This window comes from Nannobrachium achirus, assembly GCF_963921795.1.
Source record: "Nannobrachium achirus genome assembly, chromosome: 12".
NCBI lineage: Eukaryota > Metazoa > Chordata > Actinopteri > Myctophiformes > Myctophidae > Nannobrachium > Nannobrachium achirus.
The window spans coordinates 60,176,125-60,194,209 of record NC_137832.1 but is presented as its reverse complement, the minus strand read 5'-3'; the positions used below and the strand labels follow the sequence as shown (position 1 = coordinate 60,194,209).

At 44.3% G+C, this 18,085-nt stretch overlaps 1 protein-coding gene across 1 annotated transcript in view; it reads left to right on the top strand.

The window, feature by feature from the left end:
• ttc28 (tetratricopeptide repeat domain 28) overlaps positions 1 to 18,085 on the top strand; it is a gene marked incomplete at its 5' end in the record, with an annotated part of 518,726 nt that overhangs the window by 312,702 nt on the left and 187,939 nt on the right. Inside the window, 2 exons of the mRNA XM_080739232.1 lie at positions 1,900 to 2,172; positions 5,301 to 5,431. Of these exons, the coding sequence (XP_080595358.1) occupies positions 1,900 to 2,172; positions 5,301 to 5,431 (404 nt within the window). The remainder of the gene's footprint in view (positions 1 to 1,899; positions 2,173 to 5,300; positions 5,432 to 18,085) is intronic.

Here is an 18,085-nt window from a genome sequence, read left to right as displayed (position 1 = left end):
GAAAATGGCTTCGGCGCACACTGTGGTGTTATTGTCAAACTGTCGGTGAAAGCAGCCATCACTCAAGCCCGGGTCCAGGGGTGTCACACCAAATTCTGGGCCCTGGGTACAAGGATTCACTGTGGGGCCCCCCTGTGCTTTAACTATGAGTGCCGCGCTGCGAGCTTGTAAATCTGCTATTTTTGAAAGATCGTGAAAATCTTGAGAATATTTCAAATCCTTCTAAAGTTTTTTGAAAAACCTGTTTCTATGTCAGTGGTGCTCAAACATTTTCATGTGAAGGACCCCCAAAATGATATGTATTTGGCCACGGACCGGCGGACCCCCCATCTCAAAATATTTAGTTCCAGGGACCCCCCAGAAGCAAAGTTTGAGTTACAAATGTTCGCTTAAAAAATACTTATATTCAAAGATTTTTCACACATTTTCACGACTTTTAAAAAATAGCAGATCTACAAGCTTGCAGCGCGGCACTCGGTGCCGCGCAGTGAGCTTGTATATCTGCTATTTTTCAATAGCTAAAGCATAAAATTGATAAGGCCCTTCTACCTTGGGCCCTGGTAACTCAGTCCCACTCCCCCCCCCCTTGTGACGCCCCTGAGCCCGGTCTACAGGCTATGCTTATCTAAACCAGCCAAAACAACCCATTACTGGAAGAGACGTAGAGACCCAATTCAGAATAGCTTTGTTTTGTTCGGGGATTTGACCAGACAAATGAGGAATCATGTTGGTAAACACTGAACACAGTCACTTACAGTCAAGAACGTTTAAGGAGCGTTTGATCCTGGAAAAACCCATTTCAGGCACAATGCTTTTTGTATAGAACCAATCTCCTCCTATAGCCTCCTTTTTTCACCTCTGTGTTTTGGTGTATTGTCCACAGTGGTGGAAAAAGTACTCACATATTTTACTTACATCTCCACTTTTCAACCTTTCTTCATATAATAGGTTCTCCTCGCTAATGTTCATAATAAAATTGCAAAAAAGAATCTACTCTGTCCAAGTTGGTTTACACTGCAGCCAAATCCAGCCTGAATCAGATGTGTCACATCCAGATTGATATCTGATTTGTTTAAATGGTCACATGGTCATAAGAAACCAATCAGATTCCAATCTGGATGTGACACATGCATTTTATTATGAACAGGACCTATTATTAGTGAGGACCTATTGTATATAAAAGTGGTGAAGTCCTCCTTTAAATAAAAATATCAATACTGCAAAGTAGATATACTCCGTGACAACAAGTAAATGTGTACTTGAGTAAAAGTATGAAAGTGTTGGCATCAAAATGTACTTAAAGTACCAAAAGTAAAAGTAGGCTACAACATGTTTGAACGCGTTGTGAGCTTGTAGATCGGCTATTCAAATAGCCTACATGTAGGTATAAAATAGGGCTAAAGAGGATTAATGTACATTTTATAATATAGTTATTTATATCTGTAAAGTAACTAGTAGTAACTAAAGTTTTCAAATAATTGTAGTGGAGTAAAAGTACAATATTTGGATCCTAGATGTAGTGGAGTAGAAGTAAAAGTTTGGAAATTGGAAAAACTCAAGTAAAGTACAAATGCCTCAAAATTGTCTCTCTGAAAACGGTCTGAAATAGTCTGAAACTCATGTCACAGTGTAATCTGCCCCTCGCCCCCCAACAACAGCTGACCAGTACAGTAAGTAGTCTAAGTACAGTAAATTAATTTGATTGGCTTATAATTGCGCATTCCCACAATGACATCATAAAAATATTAACTCATATTCTAAGATGAATTTTAAAGTGACAGTACCCCTTTAGGTGACAGTACCCCTTTAAGTACAGTACTCAAGTAAATCTACATAGTTACTTTACATCACTGATCGTCCCTCTCTCTCTCTCTCTCTCTCTCTCTCCCTGCGTCGCAGAGTCTCTGGAGCCCACCTACCAGCAGCTGCAGAAGATGAAGCTGGACAAGAGTCCCTTCGTGGTGGTGTCGGTCATCGGCCAGGAGCTGCTGACCGCCGCGCACCACACGGCCTCCGTGGTGGTGCTGGAGGCCGCGCTGAAGATCGGCACCTGCAGCCTGAAGCTGCGCGGCTCCGTGTTCTCGGCGCTGAGCAGCGCCCACTGGTCCCTGGGGAACACGGAGAAGAGCACCGGATACATGACGCAAGACCTGGAGGTGGCCAAGACCTTAGGTGAGCTGAGTACGGCAGTAGTATAGTGCAGGGGTTTTCAAAGTGGGTGACGGGGCACCCTGGGGTGCCGCGACGGCAGTCCAGGGGTGCCGCGAGATCATTTGATAATATTTGGAATTTATTTGGACACTTGAAAAAATATTTAGTATCATTTTAAACTTGAAGTACAAAGTTATTTTCAGTCAGTTCTAACCAAAATGGCTGTTATCTTAAAGTTTTCCTCGCAACATAATCACTAAGATATCGTCACTGTCGGGCAGAAACCTCGTATCTCCAAGTTTCAAATGTGGACATCTTTTGGTAAAGCAAAGCCTGCTTCATCATACAAGACCGTCGCACAAAACTAGTGAAAACAGCCGATCTACAAGCACACTGCGAGGCGTTGTGTGATTGTAGATCTGCTGTTTTCACTAGTTTAGTATATTTTATAGATGATGAATACAAAACGAACGGTTTTGGACATTTTCCACCCGACAACGACGATATGCTATAAATATAAGGTGCTGGAAGTGAAAATTATAATGTAGGGGTGCCTCGGATTAAAAAGATATTTATGGGGTGCCCTGAGACAAAAAAAGTTTGGGAACCCCTGGTATAGTGGCTTCAGTTCACACAGACTCGCCCTGAAGGCCTAAAATGAAGCAATAAGCCACAAGAGGCATGTGGTTACCTGGTATTTTATAACGGCTGAGAGGCGTAGTGAGACACGAGGCAAAGGTGCAGATAATTGGTGCACTGTGGAATTGTAGGAGCTGGCATTACATTTAGTTTGACTAGATCTATTCCATTGTGAAAATAGCCGATTTTCATGCTCACAACGCCTGCGTTGCAAGGCGTTGTGAGCATCTGCTATTTTCACAATTTCAGCCTCTAATATTTGACTATTTGACCAATGTTTGACCAGAGGTACCGAAAAGGTCTTTAAAATCCTTAAATTAGGGCAGCCATGTTGTTTTGAAAATGCTGCAGCAGGCATCTACGTCACCATCTACACATGGACCAATCAGGGGAAGCACTGATTGGCCCCCCCAATCAGAAAATGATCGGGGCCAACTTCTCCTATTCGGTGCCTATCTGCTGAAGTCCAGACCTCCTACTGTGCAGGGAAGGAGGAATGAGTGAACGCAGTATGAGGGAGGGATGGATGGCCCGCCAGGCTAGGAGTAAAGCACAGACTAGCTCTGCTCTCCGGGCCCCCCAGGCCCCCCACGCATGCAGTTTGACACTTGACTGGGCAGAGTGAGCTGGAGATGAGAGAGAGGCTGCAGTGGTTCTTAGGTTGGAGCTCCAAGGATCACACTTTTTACTCCAGTTCCGTCTGTGGGGTCTGTCTGTCTGTCCGTCCGTCAGGCAGAAATAATAAGGCCTTCCCCCTCTCCCCTCCGTTGGGGCTCAGAGATCAAGCCTTACCTGCTGTCAGCGAAGACGTTGCGGCGTGGAGGAGCTCTGCTACGGCAGCTCACTACTAGCACAACCCTTCCCTTTTAACCCTTTTTGTGCCTATCCCGAACAAGTTCGGCTTTATTTCAATCAAATACAATATTTTATTTGCTATTTTACTTACCCAGAGCTGCTTGGAGCAACGTGGGTGGTCCTTGCTCGTCCATCGCTTACCAACGAGAGACGCTAGATGGTCTGACGATTTATTCCATTGAAAATGGTTTAAAATAAAGTTTAGAGCCCCTCAAAAAAAACTCAATCTATACTTTCGGCGGCGCGACGTATTCCGGGGTGCCTATCCCGAAGTAGTCCGGGATATTTAATAAAATGAATTATTTAATCGGAGGCCTCAACGAAGCCCCGGTCTAAACGTCCATCCATGGTCCGGGCCAACACTCGGCCATACACGGGCCGTAGTCGCTCTAACGGCCGCATCGCGCCGCCCACTCCAATAATAAATCACATCTTTAGCCAGGATTTTCTCCGGATTGTGTTCCCAGACCCAAAGAGAAAGTTTTTTGCGACTGAAATAGCTTTAGATCGGGCTTCTAAAGGGGTTAGCATTTTGGCTACGTGTCAGCTAGCTTCCTCCTCTCGTCCCAAATAGCATTGGCTGGAGTGAAATCCCAAGGCACTTGGGACAGTGTCGACGGAAGCTAGAGCGAAGGTCTATAGAGAGATTTCTGGCACTCTAGCGGCCACTTGTGGCCCGGGGCACTGTATGAGTTAAGGACATAATGGGATGTCCGTGTCAGAGACACGCCGCACAACACATCACCACTGCTCAGCAGTAGGGCTGTCACAAATGATTACATGATCGTCTAATCGCAATTATTTGAGGTAATCACGATTATGTTGCATAATGGTCGTAATCGTAAATGTTAATGTTACTGTAGTTTCAAAAAGTAGTAGAAATAGCAGATCTACGAGTTGCGACGCGTTGTGAACTCGTAGATCGGCTATTTCCACTGTCATTGTTATTTTTTAAGTAGTAAGTTGTCAAATATGTCAGTAACTTCTTTGCATATTTAGGTTATGTGTCATATCTACCATGTGCAACTTCAAAGCCTAAAAGCCAAACAGAAATGTAATTGTCAACGTCAAAAAACACAATTAAATCGTTAATCACTATTATTTGAGTGACAATTAATCGTCATGTAAAATGTCATAATCGTGACAGCCCTAGTCAGCAGTGACAAGTGTATACTTTGATCCTGAATAAACGGCCCCCACGCACTTTCCAAGTCACCCTTTGCCTTCTGATTGGTCCCTGACTGACCAACCATCAGGCTCTATCTGCCTTGTCCCGCCCTGGTTCCGCCTTTTCTATGTTGAATTTGCTAAAACATAATTTTTGGAGAAATAAAAACATGCCGAGTCACTATACTGCCACTGAGCAGCTCCATTTTACTGAAACCAAGTTTGAAATTAGAACTGAACACACAGAATAACAATACGAAGCAACTGAATTAAAATGGTAGTGGATGGAGTGGAGTGTCCCACCGAATGTCCCACCAAGACACAGCAACCAATGGGTTTGAAGAGGGGCGGGACAACGGACGGGACTTGACAAAGGGTGAATTCTCACTGCCCTATTGCAGGTGTTATTTGTTATATTGACTCTTTTGTTTAGTGGGGTGTTCCTTTCCTAACTAACTCTCCCTTTTCGTCATCTCCTCCTCCGGCAGGTGACCAAACAGGGGAATGCCGTGCCCACGGGAACCTGGGCTCGGCATTCTTCTCCAAGGGCAACTACCGCGAGGCGCTGACCAACCACCGCAACCAGCTGGTCCTGGCCATGAAGCTGAAAGACCGGGAGGTAAGAGACACGGCGGAGACGCCGCCAGACCCAGACCGAGGATCTTATTGGCTCTCTATCCCTACAGGGGTTGAAGCGACGCTCGCTCCTGAGTCGTCTTGATTGCAGCAGGATGATCCGTTGCGGATTGTAATTAGTTGCGTTTCCATAAACGTATTAGAAAATATGAAGCGAATTATCACACATTTGCAAAAAGACAAAGCGAATTTAGCCTGCTTCCATTAAACTGATGCGATTCTTGGGAGACCCTGGGTCCGTCTGACCGACCTGGTGTAAATGACTTCCCGCGGGCTTGCACACAGCGCACAGAGCTGGGATCGGGCCGATTTTTTCGGACCGAATCCAAGACGTGAGCACTGCACGTCTGACTGCTGTGACTCGCTGCACACTCATCCTGCAGCGTCGCGGATGCGAGCTGCTGTGAGCTTGCAGATCGGCCACTTTTGGCACGCAACACGGTGTGATGACGAAGGGTTAGCCAGGATTTACTTGGGTGATGTGATGGACGAGGCCCGCTTGCACAGTGCACAGAACAGCAATGTAAAATAAACATCCAATGCAAGGTACAGTAGTTGGGAACACAGCGCTAACAAGTTAAGTTGGCAGCTCCCTTCAGCCAAATCGATATCATGCAAGTTCAATGCATTTTAATTCAAAACGTATTTGCTTAGTGTCTCCATTAACTAATGCGCATTAGATTTTTTCGATTAAGCCTCAAAATCCACCTCATACAAGCGCATCAATGTCTTTGCGGATAATGAAAGTTTATTCGAATTTTGAAGTGTTTCCATTAAAAGATTTATGCGCAAAAGCCTTAATGCGCATTAAAAGGCTTTATGGAAACACAACTATTGTCATAGCATGAAGGAGAGCACAAGGTGTCGAGTCGGGGGGTTGCGAGCGTTTTCTCGGCCGGCCGGGTCTGTTCTCGGGGCGTAAGGTGTGTGTGTGTGTGTGTGTGTGTGTGTGTGTGTGTGTGTGTGTGTGTGTGTGTGTGTGTGTGTGTGTGTGTGTGTGTGTGTGTGTGTGTGTGTGTGTGTGTGTGTGTGTGTGTGTGAGATTGTGCTGTGCCCAGCGTTCCTCTGTCGCGGCTGATTAGAGGTTGTCTGAAGGAGGAGGCTGAAGGACACCCACCAAAGATTTCTTTTTTTTTTTTGCTGCTGTTTCTCCAGTCAGGGAAAAAAAATGGACGTGAAATGGGTTAGGAGAACAAATGAAGGTGATGAAGGGGGGTATGGGAGGGGGACAGAGAGAGAGAGAGAGAGAGAGAGAGAGAGAGAGAGAGGGGCGGGAGGCGGAGAAAGAAGGATAGCGTAGCCTTAAGTAGCAGCTGGCGCACCTCATTATCAATGCAAAACCATTTATGCAGGTATTATGCAGATATTTATCTGGTTCATGTCACTGTAAGTCTGGGGGCTTCGAAGCATATGCTGGTGGTTGGAATGCAATTTGCTACGGATCAAGTTGTTTGGATTTGGGGCAGCGTGAGAATGAAGAGGCGGGGGCGGGGGGGTGGGAACCAGGAAGAACATCAGAGTAGGAGACGCACGAAAACAAAGTAAGACAGAACGGTCCACTTCTCTGTTGTTGCCTCTCCATTAGGGATGGGACGATAAGCCATATTATCGTTTATCGTGATAAAAAACACTCACGATAATCGTATCGTGGAGATTTAATGTATCGTGAAATCGTCCTCCGTCATGTAAAGGGATCAATTCATCTTTTATTTGCAGAGCTGCATGTCCGGTACTACTTAAACCCTCTATAATATACGCGTCGCATTGCGCATTGCGCGTCGCATTTCGACACGTTGTGAGCTTGTAGATCTGCTATTTTTTTTGGGCAAATGTTCCGCCCCAGGATATTGGATTTTGATCATCGCGATAATATCGTAAATGGCTATTTCTTCTGTCACAATAATCGTGATGTGAAATTTTCATTTCGTCCCATCCCTACTCATAGATTCTAACGCTCTCTCTCTCCCCCCTCTCCTCTCTCGTTCTTTTAGTCTTTCCGTCTCCTTTTTCCTCCGTCTTCCTGACCTCTGTTGGTCATTGCGAGGGGTGGCGGTGAGGGGTGGTGGTGGGGGGTGGTGGTGGTGGGGGGTGGGGGTGACAGGTGCTCGTTCCAACACAGTTCCTGTCACGCAAGGAAAAAGAATGGCCGCCCGGCTCAGCTTCCCCTTCGGTTCTCTTATCCTGGCTGGCCAGGCCTGGCCGCCCCGGCCTTGTTTGTGTTCCCAGATATGGACGAGATATTCAGGCGAAACCCGGAGTTCAGATGCAAGCAGCAAGCAGCACACAATGCACAAAGCCACAGCTAATGGCCAAAGAATGAGGCCGGAGGCAACCCCCACACCGCCCCCCACCCCCACCCCCACCAGCTCCCCCCAGCATCTCCCTCTAGTCCACCTTCTGTGGATTCTGTGTACGGAGCAGCCGTACGATTGTGAGACGAAACACAACACCGGTGCCAAACAACTCTTCCACTTAACGAGGTTATAGATAGACAGAGGGAGAGCGAGAGAGGCAGAGTGAGAGAGAGAGAGTGAGAGAGGTCCTCAGTTTTGGGCAGTGTTGTAAAGTAACTAAGTACTTTTACTTGAGTACTCTACTTAAGTACAATTTTTAGGTACTTTTACTTTACTTGAGTATTTCCAATTTTCCGTACTTTTACTTCTACTCCACTACATCTCAGATGCATATTGTACTTTTACTCCACTACAATTATTTGAAAACTTTAGTTACTAGTTACTTTGCAGATATAAATTGCAATATCATAAAACATACATAAACCACCTTAGCCCTATTTCATACCTAGGCTATTTGAAAATAGCCGATCTTTCTAGATCTGCTATTTTCAAACATTTCGTACTTTTACTTTTGGTGCTTTAAGTACATTTTGAAGCCAATACTTTCATACTTTTAATCAAGCACATTTTGAATTCCAGACTTTTACTTGTAACGGAATATTTCTATATTGCGGTATTGATACTTTTACTTAAGTAAAACTTCTGAGTACTTTTTCTACTACTGTTGGGTATACCATTGTTTCCTGTTGAGATTAGCACATTTCCTGGGGCTAAGCTGCTCAGATCACACACGTCACACGTGTCGTCTTATTTTTTCACTCTCAAAAAGCACCTGCAATGTAGTGCATTTGAAACTACATTGCAGTGCACATCATGGGGTGATCACTGCTTGCCTCCTGTGAATTGTTTTATTTAAATTTTTGTTTATTTTCTGTTTATTTCGTTGCTGAGTGAGGTCAGCAGACAAAGTGACGTGAGTGAGATGAAAAAACTTGGGTGAAATGTGCCAATCTCAACAGGAAACATTGGTATACCGGAGGCCCCCCCAGCTCATGGCTTCATCATGGCTGTTGCAGTAATTGGCCGGCCAGATGGCCATGGTTTTACAGCGTGTGTGTGTGTGTGTGTGTGTGTGTGTGTGTGTGTGTGTGTGTGTGTGTGTGTGTGTGTGTGTGTGTGTGTGTGTGTGTGTGTGTGTGTGTGTGTGTGTGTGTGTGTGTGTGTGTGTAGCGGCTGCCCCGTACCCCACCATATTCAAATGAACACACGAGAATCTCCAGCACTGCTATAATGATATTCAAATCCCTGTAATAGCATCAAAGCTGCCACCTGACTGGCTGCTGCTGTGTCCTTTTGTTTTTGCTCGAGGATAGAAACAAAAACAAATCGTCATCCCGGTCTTTCCTCTGCCAACAGTGACGGGGACAGTTTTTTGGATCCTCCGCTCACGTGTTGCACGTTGACGCAGCAAATAGTCCGGGCGTTTCTGGCAGTATTGTTGATGGAATCGTGCACTTTACGATAAAAGCATGACAATGGGACCTTTTTGGCTATAGGGACATCGCAGACTTGGGAAACTTGTGGGAACGAATCAAAGTTGGGCTCTCATAGACTTTACTATACAGTAAAATAATACAAAATATAAATATGCTTTAAGTAGCATGTGAGGGGTCAAACTAGGGATTTTTCGTGTTTCTGAATTCAATGCAAGCATTTGTTTTGCACAAAAAACATTCCTTGGGCTAAAAATGGCCCGCATAAAACTATGGTTTAGTGATGAGTCGTCACTTTTCACAGTTTTGTGGGGGACGTTTTTCAGACAACATTGATAGTGGAAAATTTATAGTGGAAATTTTCACGATTTTTAAAAAATAGCGGATCTACAAGCTCACAGCGCGGCACTCGGTGCCGCGCTGTGAGCTTGTATATCTGCTATTTTTCAATAGTTAAAGAAAAGAAAAACTTGAAAAAAACGAATCTTCATCCCGGTCGTTCCTCTGCCCACAGTGACGGGGACAGTTTTTTGGATCCTCCCGAGTGGCCAGGGGTTCCCAAACATTCCAGCTCGAGGGCCAAAAGAGAAATCATGTGTTTGCCTGGGACCCAAACTAGTAAAAGTTGTTGTGAGCTTGTAGATCGGCTTTACTGTACTACATACTGTACTGTACTGTAATACACAGAAATGTGTTCCCGGCCTGAGGTGGGTAATACACTATAACGTGTACCCGTCCATAATGGGTTGGTTAAACATTTGTTTTTGAATTTATATAATGTCTTTCATTTTTGTTATTAATTTATGAAACTGTGTAGAAAGATGTTTATAACAAAAATAAAGGGGATACCGGTATTTACTCGCGACCCATAAAAAGTGGTCTGTGACCCACACATGGGTCCCCACCCACAGTTTGCGAACGAGTGAAATAGGCCCTTACATCACGTTGAGCCCCGCATGGTCCCCTCCCGTGTAGTCTCGCGTGGCCAGACTGTTGACTCCGCAATTTTTGAAATGCTCCTGTCATACAGTCTGGAATAACGTTAGTAGAACGATGAGTAACCGGTTAAAGCGGAAGTGAAGCCTCCTCCTCACTTCCGTTTCCGTCGCGCACATTTATCATTCTATAAATAAAAATCATCTAAAGCATATTTAGCTTGCTGCTTAGCAGAAATGACATTTTAAAAAATATTTTCTTGAACGTAAATGCCAGTTTCCATTACTCTCCGTTCAGGAGGTGTAGCTCCAGACTCTATATAGGATTCAGAGATTGTGGAATAGTTCCCGCGCCTTCAGGAGGGTCAACCCGGACGGCGTCGCTAGCTTGTTGCGTCACTACTACAGGCCTACGACGTCCCCACTGGCCCTTCTTCCAAGCCTCCCCCTTCCCACCCCCCCCCCCCATCCTTTAATCAGAGTCATATGGCTGTCACACCACCTGGGCTCTCCCTCTCTCCGTGCTTGCCGGGTCCTGGTGCATGCAGGGCTCATTACGGTGTAGAGGCGGTGGTGTTTTCCTTTCTGATGTGGACTTATTATCTGCCCTCTGTGTGGCTGAGGTCACTTCCTAGAGGGCTGGGGGGGAGGGGGGAGGGGGGTTGGGGGAGGATGTTGTTCTTGAGTGGATTTCCGCCGGGGCACAGCTCTTTGCTACCTCAGCACGACGGTTCAGTGGTGGAAAAAAAAGTACTCATATTCCTATACTTTAAGTAAAAGTATCAATACTGCAATATGGAAATACTCCATTACGAGTAAAAGTGTGGAGTACAAAATGTACTTGAGTAAAAGTACAAAAGTATTGCCATCAAAATGTACTTAAAGTACCAAAATTAAACATGTTTGAAAATAGCAGATCTGCAAGCTCAGAGCTTGTAGCTCTGCTATCTTCAAAAGATTGTTATCAGAAAACTTGAAATGGGACATGCTGCATAATGAGTACTTTTACTTTCGGTACTGTAAGTACATTTTGATGCCAATACGTTTAGACGTTTAGACCGTCAGGTCGCAGTAACTATCAAAACCTCCACAGGCTGTCTGTCAGTCTGTCTGTCAGTCACGTCACACTTTTGCCTGCCCAACTCGAGTGCATCGCTCCACTCCGACATGTCTCCTTTCCGACATGTCTCCATTCCGACACCAACCCTATCTCTAACCCTAACCCTAAACCAAACCCCCATGGGAGTGTCGCCACTCCGACAATAAGAAGTCAATTTCGGAGTGGCGACATCGGAATGGAGAGAGCCTCCCGCCCAACTCATATCTCTGCCACCGTTGCCCCTATCCATGCCAAACTTTGCACACACACTCCTTGGCTGCCAAACCACAACCTCCACCCCTCATTAATCACATGGCCCTCTTCTAGCGCCACCATGAGGCCGATTCTTGCAAAACACATTTTTGGACACTGCTCCTACAGATGTTGCCCTAAAATCAAGCAACGTGGTACACAGTATCTCTAAAGTCATGTCATCAACATGGATCTGTCCCATTTCCCGTATTCCCACCTGATTGGCTACCATTGCCTTCTGAAGTTTGTGTATGCGACGTGACGGTCGCTTATCTCCCGATTAGGGAGTCTTACTGGTGAGTACTTTTACTTTAGGAACTTTAAGTACATTTTGATGCCAATACATTTGTACTTTGACACAAGTACATTTTACTTGTAACATCGTATTTCTACCGTGCAGTATTGACACCTTTACTTCAGTAAAGAAATGGAATACTTTCTCCACCACTGGGGTGGGGGTGGGGGTGGGGGTCGCAGGGCACTGTGCTCTCTCAGATCCCCGGTTGATTAAAAGCAGCAGTGCAGTATGTTAATTAACGGTACATGAAGCAGCTGTATATACTGTGTTATGGTAATATTTCTGAGCGGACTGACCTCTACCCTGTGCAGCAGAAACATAAGGGGTGAGAAGACACAGATGGTACACTATGAAGAGCAGCCGCGTGTCCCCCAGGGCACCGACCGCGGAGACGTTGTTTTGATTCCGTTGGACCGCGGGGTTTCAGGGACTGCGTGGTTGGAAAGGATGGGGGAACTTCCTTTGAATGGTACTGGCAGGGGTGTCACAAAGGGGCGGGGGGGAGTGGGACTGAGTTACCAGGGCCCAAAGTGGAGGGGCCTTAACAATTTTATATTTTAGCTATTGAAAAATAGCAGATATACAAGCTCACTGTGCTGCACTGAGTGCCGCGCTGCGAGCTTGTAGAATGTAGATCTGCTATTTTTGAAAAGTTGTGAAAATCTTGTGCAAATCTTTGAATATATATCTTTTTTTAAGCGAACATTTGTAACTCAAATTTTGCTTCTGGGGGGTCCCTGGAACGAAATATTTTGAGATGGGGGTCCGTGGCCAAATACATATCATTTGGGGGATCCTCCACATGGAAATGTTTGAGCACCACTGACATAGAAACATAGGTTTTTCCAAAAAAAACCTTAGAAAGATTTGAAATATTCAACGATTTTCACGATTTCTCAAAAATAGCAGATCCACAAGCTTGCGGCGCGGCACTCGGTGTCGCTCTGTGAGCTTGTATATCTGCTATTTTTCAATAGTTAAAGCACAGGGGGGCCCCACAGTGAATCCTTGTACCCAGGGCCCAGAATTTTGGTGCGTCACCCCTGGTTACTGTACTGGTAATAATGACTGGTGTTTGTCCGCGGGGAGGATCAGGGCAGCTCTACTGTGTTTTTCATTATTCTCTGTCATCTTCTCTGTTAGGACTGTCCGTCCACTCTCGCTCTGAGCTTTGTGGACTCGTAATTATTTCCCCGCTCTTATCAACGACGGGCTCGTAAGCTCCTCTCTCTCGCGTCAGATGATAAAGCCTGCTGAAGCCGGCGTTCTCACGACCTGTCAAACGACGTAGCAGATTTGAAAACGTTGCAGCCATGCAGCCCGTTGTGAACTTCTTCTATCTCTTATTTTTTTCCGAAGTTATGAGTGTAGGCTTAAGTGGTTTAAACCCCCACTACACACCCTCCTCCAGTGTTGTAAAGTCATTAAGTATGTTTACTCAAGTAATGTACTTAAGTACAATTTGTAGGTATTTGAGTATTTCCAATTTCCAATACTTTTACTTCTACTCCACTACATCTCGGATCGGAATATTGTACTTTTACTCCACTACATTTATTTGAAAGCTTTAGTTACTAGTTACTTTTCATGTATAAGTTATAATATTTGAAAACATACATTAACCACTTCAGCCATGTTTTGTATCAAGGCTGTTTGAAAATAGCCAATCTACAAGCTCACAATGCGTTGTGAGCTTGTAGATCTGCTATTTTCTAACATTTTGTACTTTTACTTTTGGTACTTTAAGTGTAATTTGATGCCAATACTTTCGTACTTTTACTCAAGTAAATGTTGAATTACAGACTTTTTTACTTGTAACAGAGTATTTCTATATTGCAGTATTGATACTTTTACTTAAGTAAAACATCTTTTCCACCACTGCCCTCCTCCCTAACCCGCACACGTGCGCGCACACACACACACACACACACACACACACACACACACACACACACACACACACACACACACACACACACACACACACACACACACACACACACACACATGTACACACATACTGTACACACACACATCTTGTCCCCCGGTCGGCTCAGAGAGGTCTGTCTGTCTGTCTGTCTGTCTGTGTGATGAAGGGGCAGAGAGAGAGAGAGAGAGAGAGAGAGAAAGAGAAAGAGAAAGAGAGAGAGAGAGAGAGAGAGAGAGAGAGAGAGAGAGAGAGAGAGAGAGAGAAGACAGAGATCTCGGTGGGGGCGTTCTCGGTAAATCAAGAGCCAGTACAGTAATTGGATCCTGTTTTTTATCAGTAAAAGCGCAGCGCGCGGCCCCCTCTCTTTCATCTACTAATGCCTTGGCAAAGACCCCTGTGCTCTGTAGAGGCACCGCTCAGCAGGCAGAGCCTGTACCTCTCTGACAAACTGGCCCTCATATCGCTATCTGTTCTGTAGCGGGCCAGGGAGGGTCCTACCTCTGGGAGACTGATCACACATCAGTGACTCTGACCAGGATACACACTTAGCCATGGTTGGCTTTCAAACAGTGGTGGAAAAAAGTACTCACATTCTTTATGTAAGTATCAATACTGTAATGTAGATGTACCCTGTTACAAGTAAAAGTCTGGAATTCAAAATGAAAGGTATGAAAGTGTTGGCATCAAAAAGTACTTAAAGTACCAAAAGTAAAAGTACAATATGCAACGCGGTGTGAGCTTGTAGATTGGCTATTTTCAAATAGCCTAGGTATAAAATTGGGCTAAAGTGCATTAATGTATGTTTTACAACCAGCCACACTCAAAGACTATATATTAACTTTTATGTTGGCGTGTTTTTAGGATAAGAGCGTCTGCTGTGTTGTGAATATAATCATTTATATATGCAAAGTAACTAATAACTAAAGTTTTCCAATACATGTAGTGGAGTAAAAGTACAATATTTGGATCCGAGATGTAATGGAGTAGAAGTAAAAGTGTTGGAAATTGAAAATACTCAAGTAAAGTACATATATCTAAAAGTTGTACTTAAGTATATTACTTAAAGGGGTACTGTCACCTAAAGGGGTTGAGGGGCAGATTACACTGTGACATGAGCTTCTCTGAAAACAGTCTGAAACAGTCTGAAGCTCATGTCACAGTGTAATTTGCCCCTCGCCCCCCAACAACAGCTGACCAGTACAGTACAGTAAGTAGTCATACAGTCAGGCTATACAAACAATTAATTTGATTGGCTTATAATTGCGCATCCCCACAATGACATCATAAAAATATTAAAGGAGCTATAGTCAACTTTTTCTTGAAAAACGGATGCTAAAATAAAAATAGTGTTTAGAAAATATTTTATAAAAAAAACAAGCTTCATATATGTTTTTCTATTCAAAAATTACCACAAAAAGCGTAAAATAATGATAAATTAATCATTTTGGCCATTGTCAGACCGACACTTTGTTTACATAGTCTATAGACTAGGATGTAAACAAAGTGTCGGCCCTACAATGAAAAAGTTGACTATAGCTCCTTTAACTTGTTTTTTAAGATGAGTCTTAAAGTGACAGTAACCCTATAGGCGACAGGCCCCCTTTAAGTAAAGAATGTGAGTACTTTTCCACCACTGCTGACCAGGACACACAGCCATGGTTGGATTTCAAAAACAAAACAAAACCCAAAAAAAAGAAAAGGGGAAAAAAGGAGGAAGAACGTAGTTTATCTGAGCGGCGCAAGCTGGGGAAAAGGCTCGCGGAGTGAGCACTCTGTCAAGCGCGACTCTTAACTGGGAGCCGCGGTCCAAAGTGGTGAGGTCATGGGCTTATAGCGTGGACTCGCTGTTTGTCTTTAAACTTCGCAGCCTTTTGGAAATATCCTTAGCAGATTTTCAGCTGTCAGATATACTGCAGATAGAACATAAACACACTCCCTGCTTTATCCAGCAGGGCCCCTTCGCCAAATTTAGTTTTTTGGGTCCCAGTTTTTTCCCCCCCTCCCCCCTCTCCTCTTCCACCTGGCCCAATTCAAGCCTCCATGCCAGAAGAGGCCTTTAACAAAGGCCTCTCCTGTCACTCCCAAATAAATCTGTACAACTAGGTCCTCCTTCTCCAAGTGATCTCGCAGGGGTGTCGCACCAGATTCTGGGCCCTGGGCACAAGGATTCACTGCGTTATTTTGTGCTTTAACTATCTGTAGATCTGCTATTTTTTGAAAAATCGTGAAAATGTGTGCCATTCCTTGAAAAACCTATGTTTCTATATCAGTGGTGCGCAAACCTTTTCATGTGAAGGACCCCCAAAATGATATGCATTTGGCCACGGAACCCCATCTCAAAATATTTAGTTCCAGGGATCCCCCCCCCCCCCCCCCCCAGAAGCAAAATTCGAGTTACAAATGTTCGCTTAAAATATACATATATTCAAAGATTTTCACACATTTTCACAACTTTTCAATAGCAGATGTACAAGCTTGCAGCGCGGCACCTTGGGCCCTAGTAACTCATCCCCACTTCTCCCCCCCTTGTGACGCCCCTGAATCTCGCTCCTTCTCTCTCTCTCTCTCTCTCTCTCTCTCTCTCTCTCTCTCTCTCTCTCTCTCTCTCCGTTCCCTGACAGTTTGCCTGTGACGTCCAGTCTCCTAAATGCTAGGTTTAACTAGAAAGAGGTAAAACCCCTAATTTGGGGTGCGAGTATTTAGGAGAAACTGAGGCACAGACAGTAAGTACGCTGGCAGCGTTGCAGTCTGTAATTATGCGTCGTGTGATGTTTAAAAAGAGAGATTCTTACGGCTGCCCCCCCCCCCCCCGACCCCCGAAACGAAATGGAAATCACACAAAGCAGCAGGAAGGGGGAAAAAAAGAGCATTGTAAAAAAAAAGAAACGAAAAAGGGAAATGGTTAGAGAGCATTTGATTTATATTCCACGGGCTCGGCATGTGATTCTTTTCTACCTATCTCATCACCATCACTCACTTCTTACCCTGACTCTCCTCTCCTCGCTTTGTTTATCTACGCTTTCTCCACCTCGCTCCATCTGCCCAAAGGAATTTGCGCAAGGTTGTGCAAATCGGATCCCCCATATCCCCATCCCCCCCCCCCCCCCATACCCCCATCCCACTTGTCTCCAAAGGTGACACGGGCCATTTCATCATTGGGTGTTTATTTATCTAGGGTGCCTGACTGGACGCTAGCTGGTCATCAGGGGTGTCGCACCAAATTCTGGGCCCTGGGTGTACTTTAACTATTGAAAAATAGCAGATATACAAGCTCACACTGTGAGCTTGTAGTTGTAGATCTGCTATTTTTGAAAAACCTTGAACATTATTTTGTGCGAGTCTTTGGATATTTAAAATCCTTCTAATTGTCGGAGGCCTTAGGGAGATAGAATGGTAATTTTGTGCTAATCAGTCTAAAAGCGCAAAATTTGGCACAGATTTAGCCCAGAGCATGCTCTAATGATTTAGCCACGGCACCCAAGTCGGTGACCTTCGGGGTCGCTACAGCGGCCAACTCAAGTTGGGCTCCCATTGACTTTCTATACACTTTACTACTAGACCGTGGGCCAGGACCCCAGATATGGGGTCATCGGTACCATCTGAGGGCAATAATTCTCATAGTGATTTTTGGGAAGGTATATATCCCTAGTACTTAGAAACATGTGATAGCATTGCAGTGGTGGTAGCTGTCTGTGTGTTATCACTCCTTTTATAACAACATGCTAAAAAACAAAAACAAAATCCGAATGGAACATTGTACTTCAAACTGATGGTTCTCTCTTATTATTGATCCTATCTCTTTGAAAAATGGTTTTGATAAAGCTCAGACTATATATAGTTCAGTAACGTTGTTAAAATTAGCATATCTAGAATTGTTCTTATTACAGGCAGTGACAACATAGTGACTATATAATTATGACATAATATTCTGTGAGCGAGGGCCCCAAATTTGGGGTCATCTGTACCTTCTGGTTGCAATGATTCTCATAGTGATTTTTGGGAAGGTATACATCCCTAGTACTAGGAAATATGTGATAGCCTTGCATCTGTGGTAGCTTTCTGTGTGTTATCACTCCATTTATAACCATGTGCCAAAACACAGTTTTCAAAATCCGAATGAAGAATTCAACTTCAAACGGATGGTTCTCTCTTAATATTGATTCTCTCTCTTTCAAAAATGGTTGAGATAAAGCTTAGACTATATATTTTTCTAAAAAGTAGTTTGCATCTCCAGAAATGTTACAGCAGTGTACCATAGTGACTACTAGTACATGTGAGTTACTTTGCATTTTTTAGAAAGATTTAACACAAAAGTTTCACAAAGATTTAAAACCAT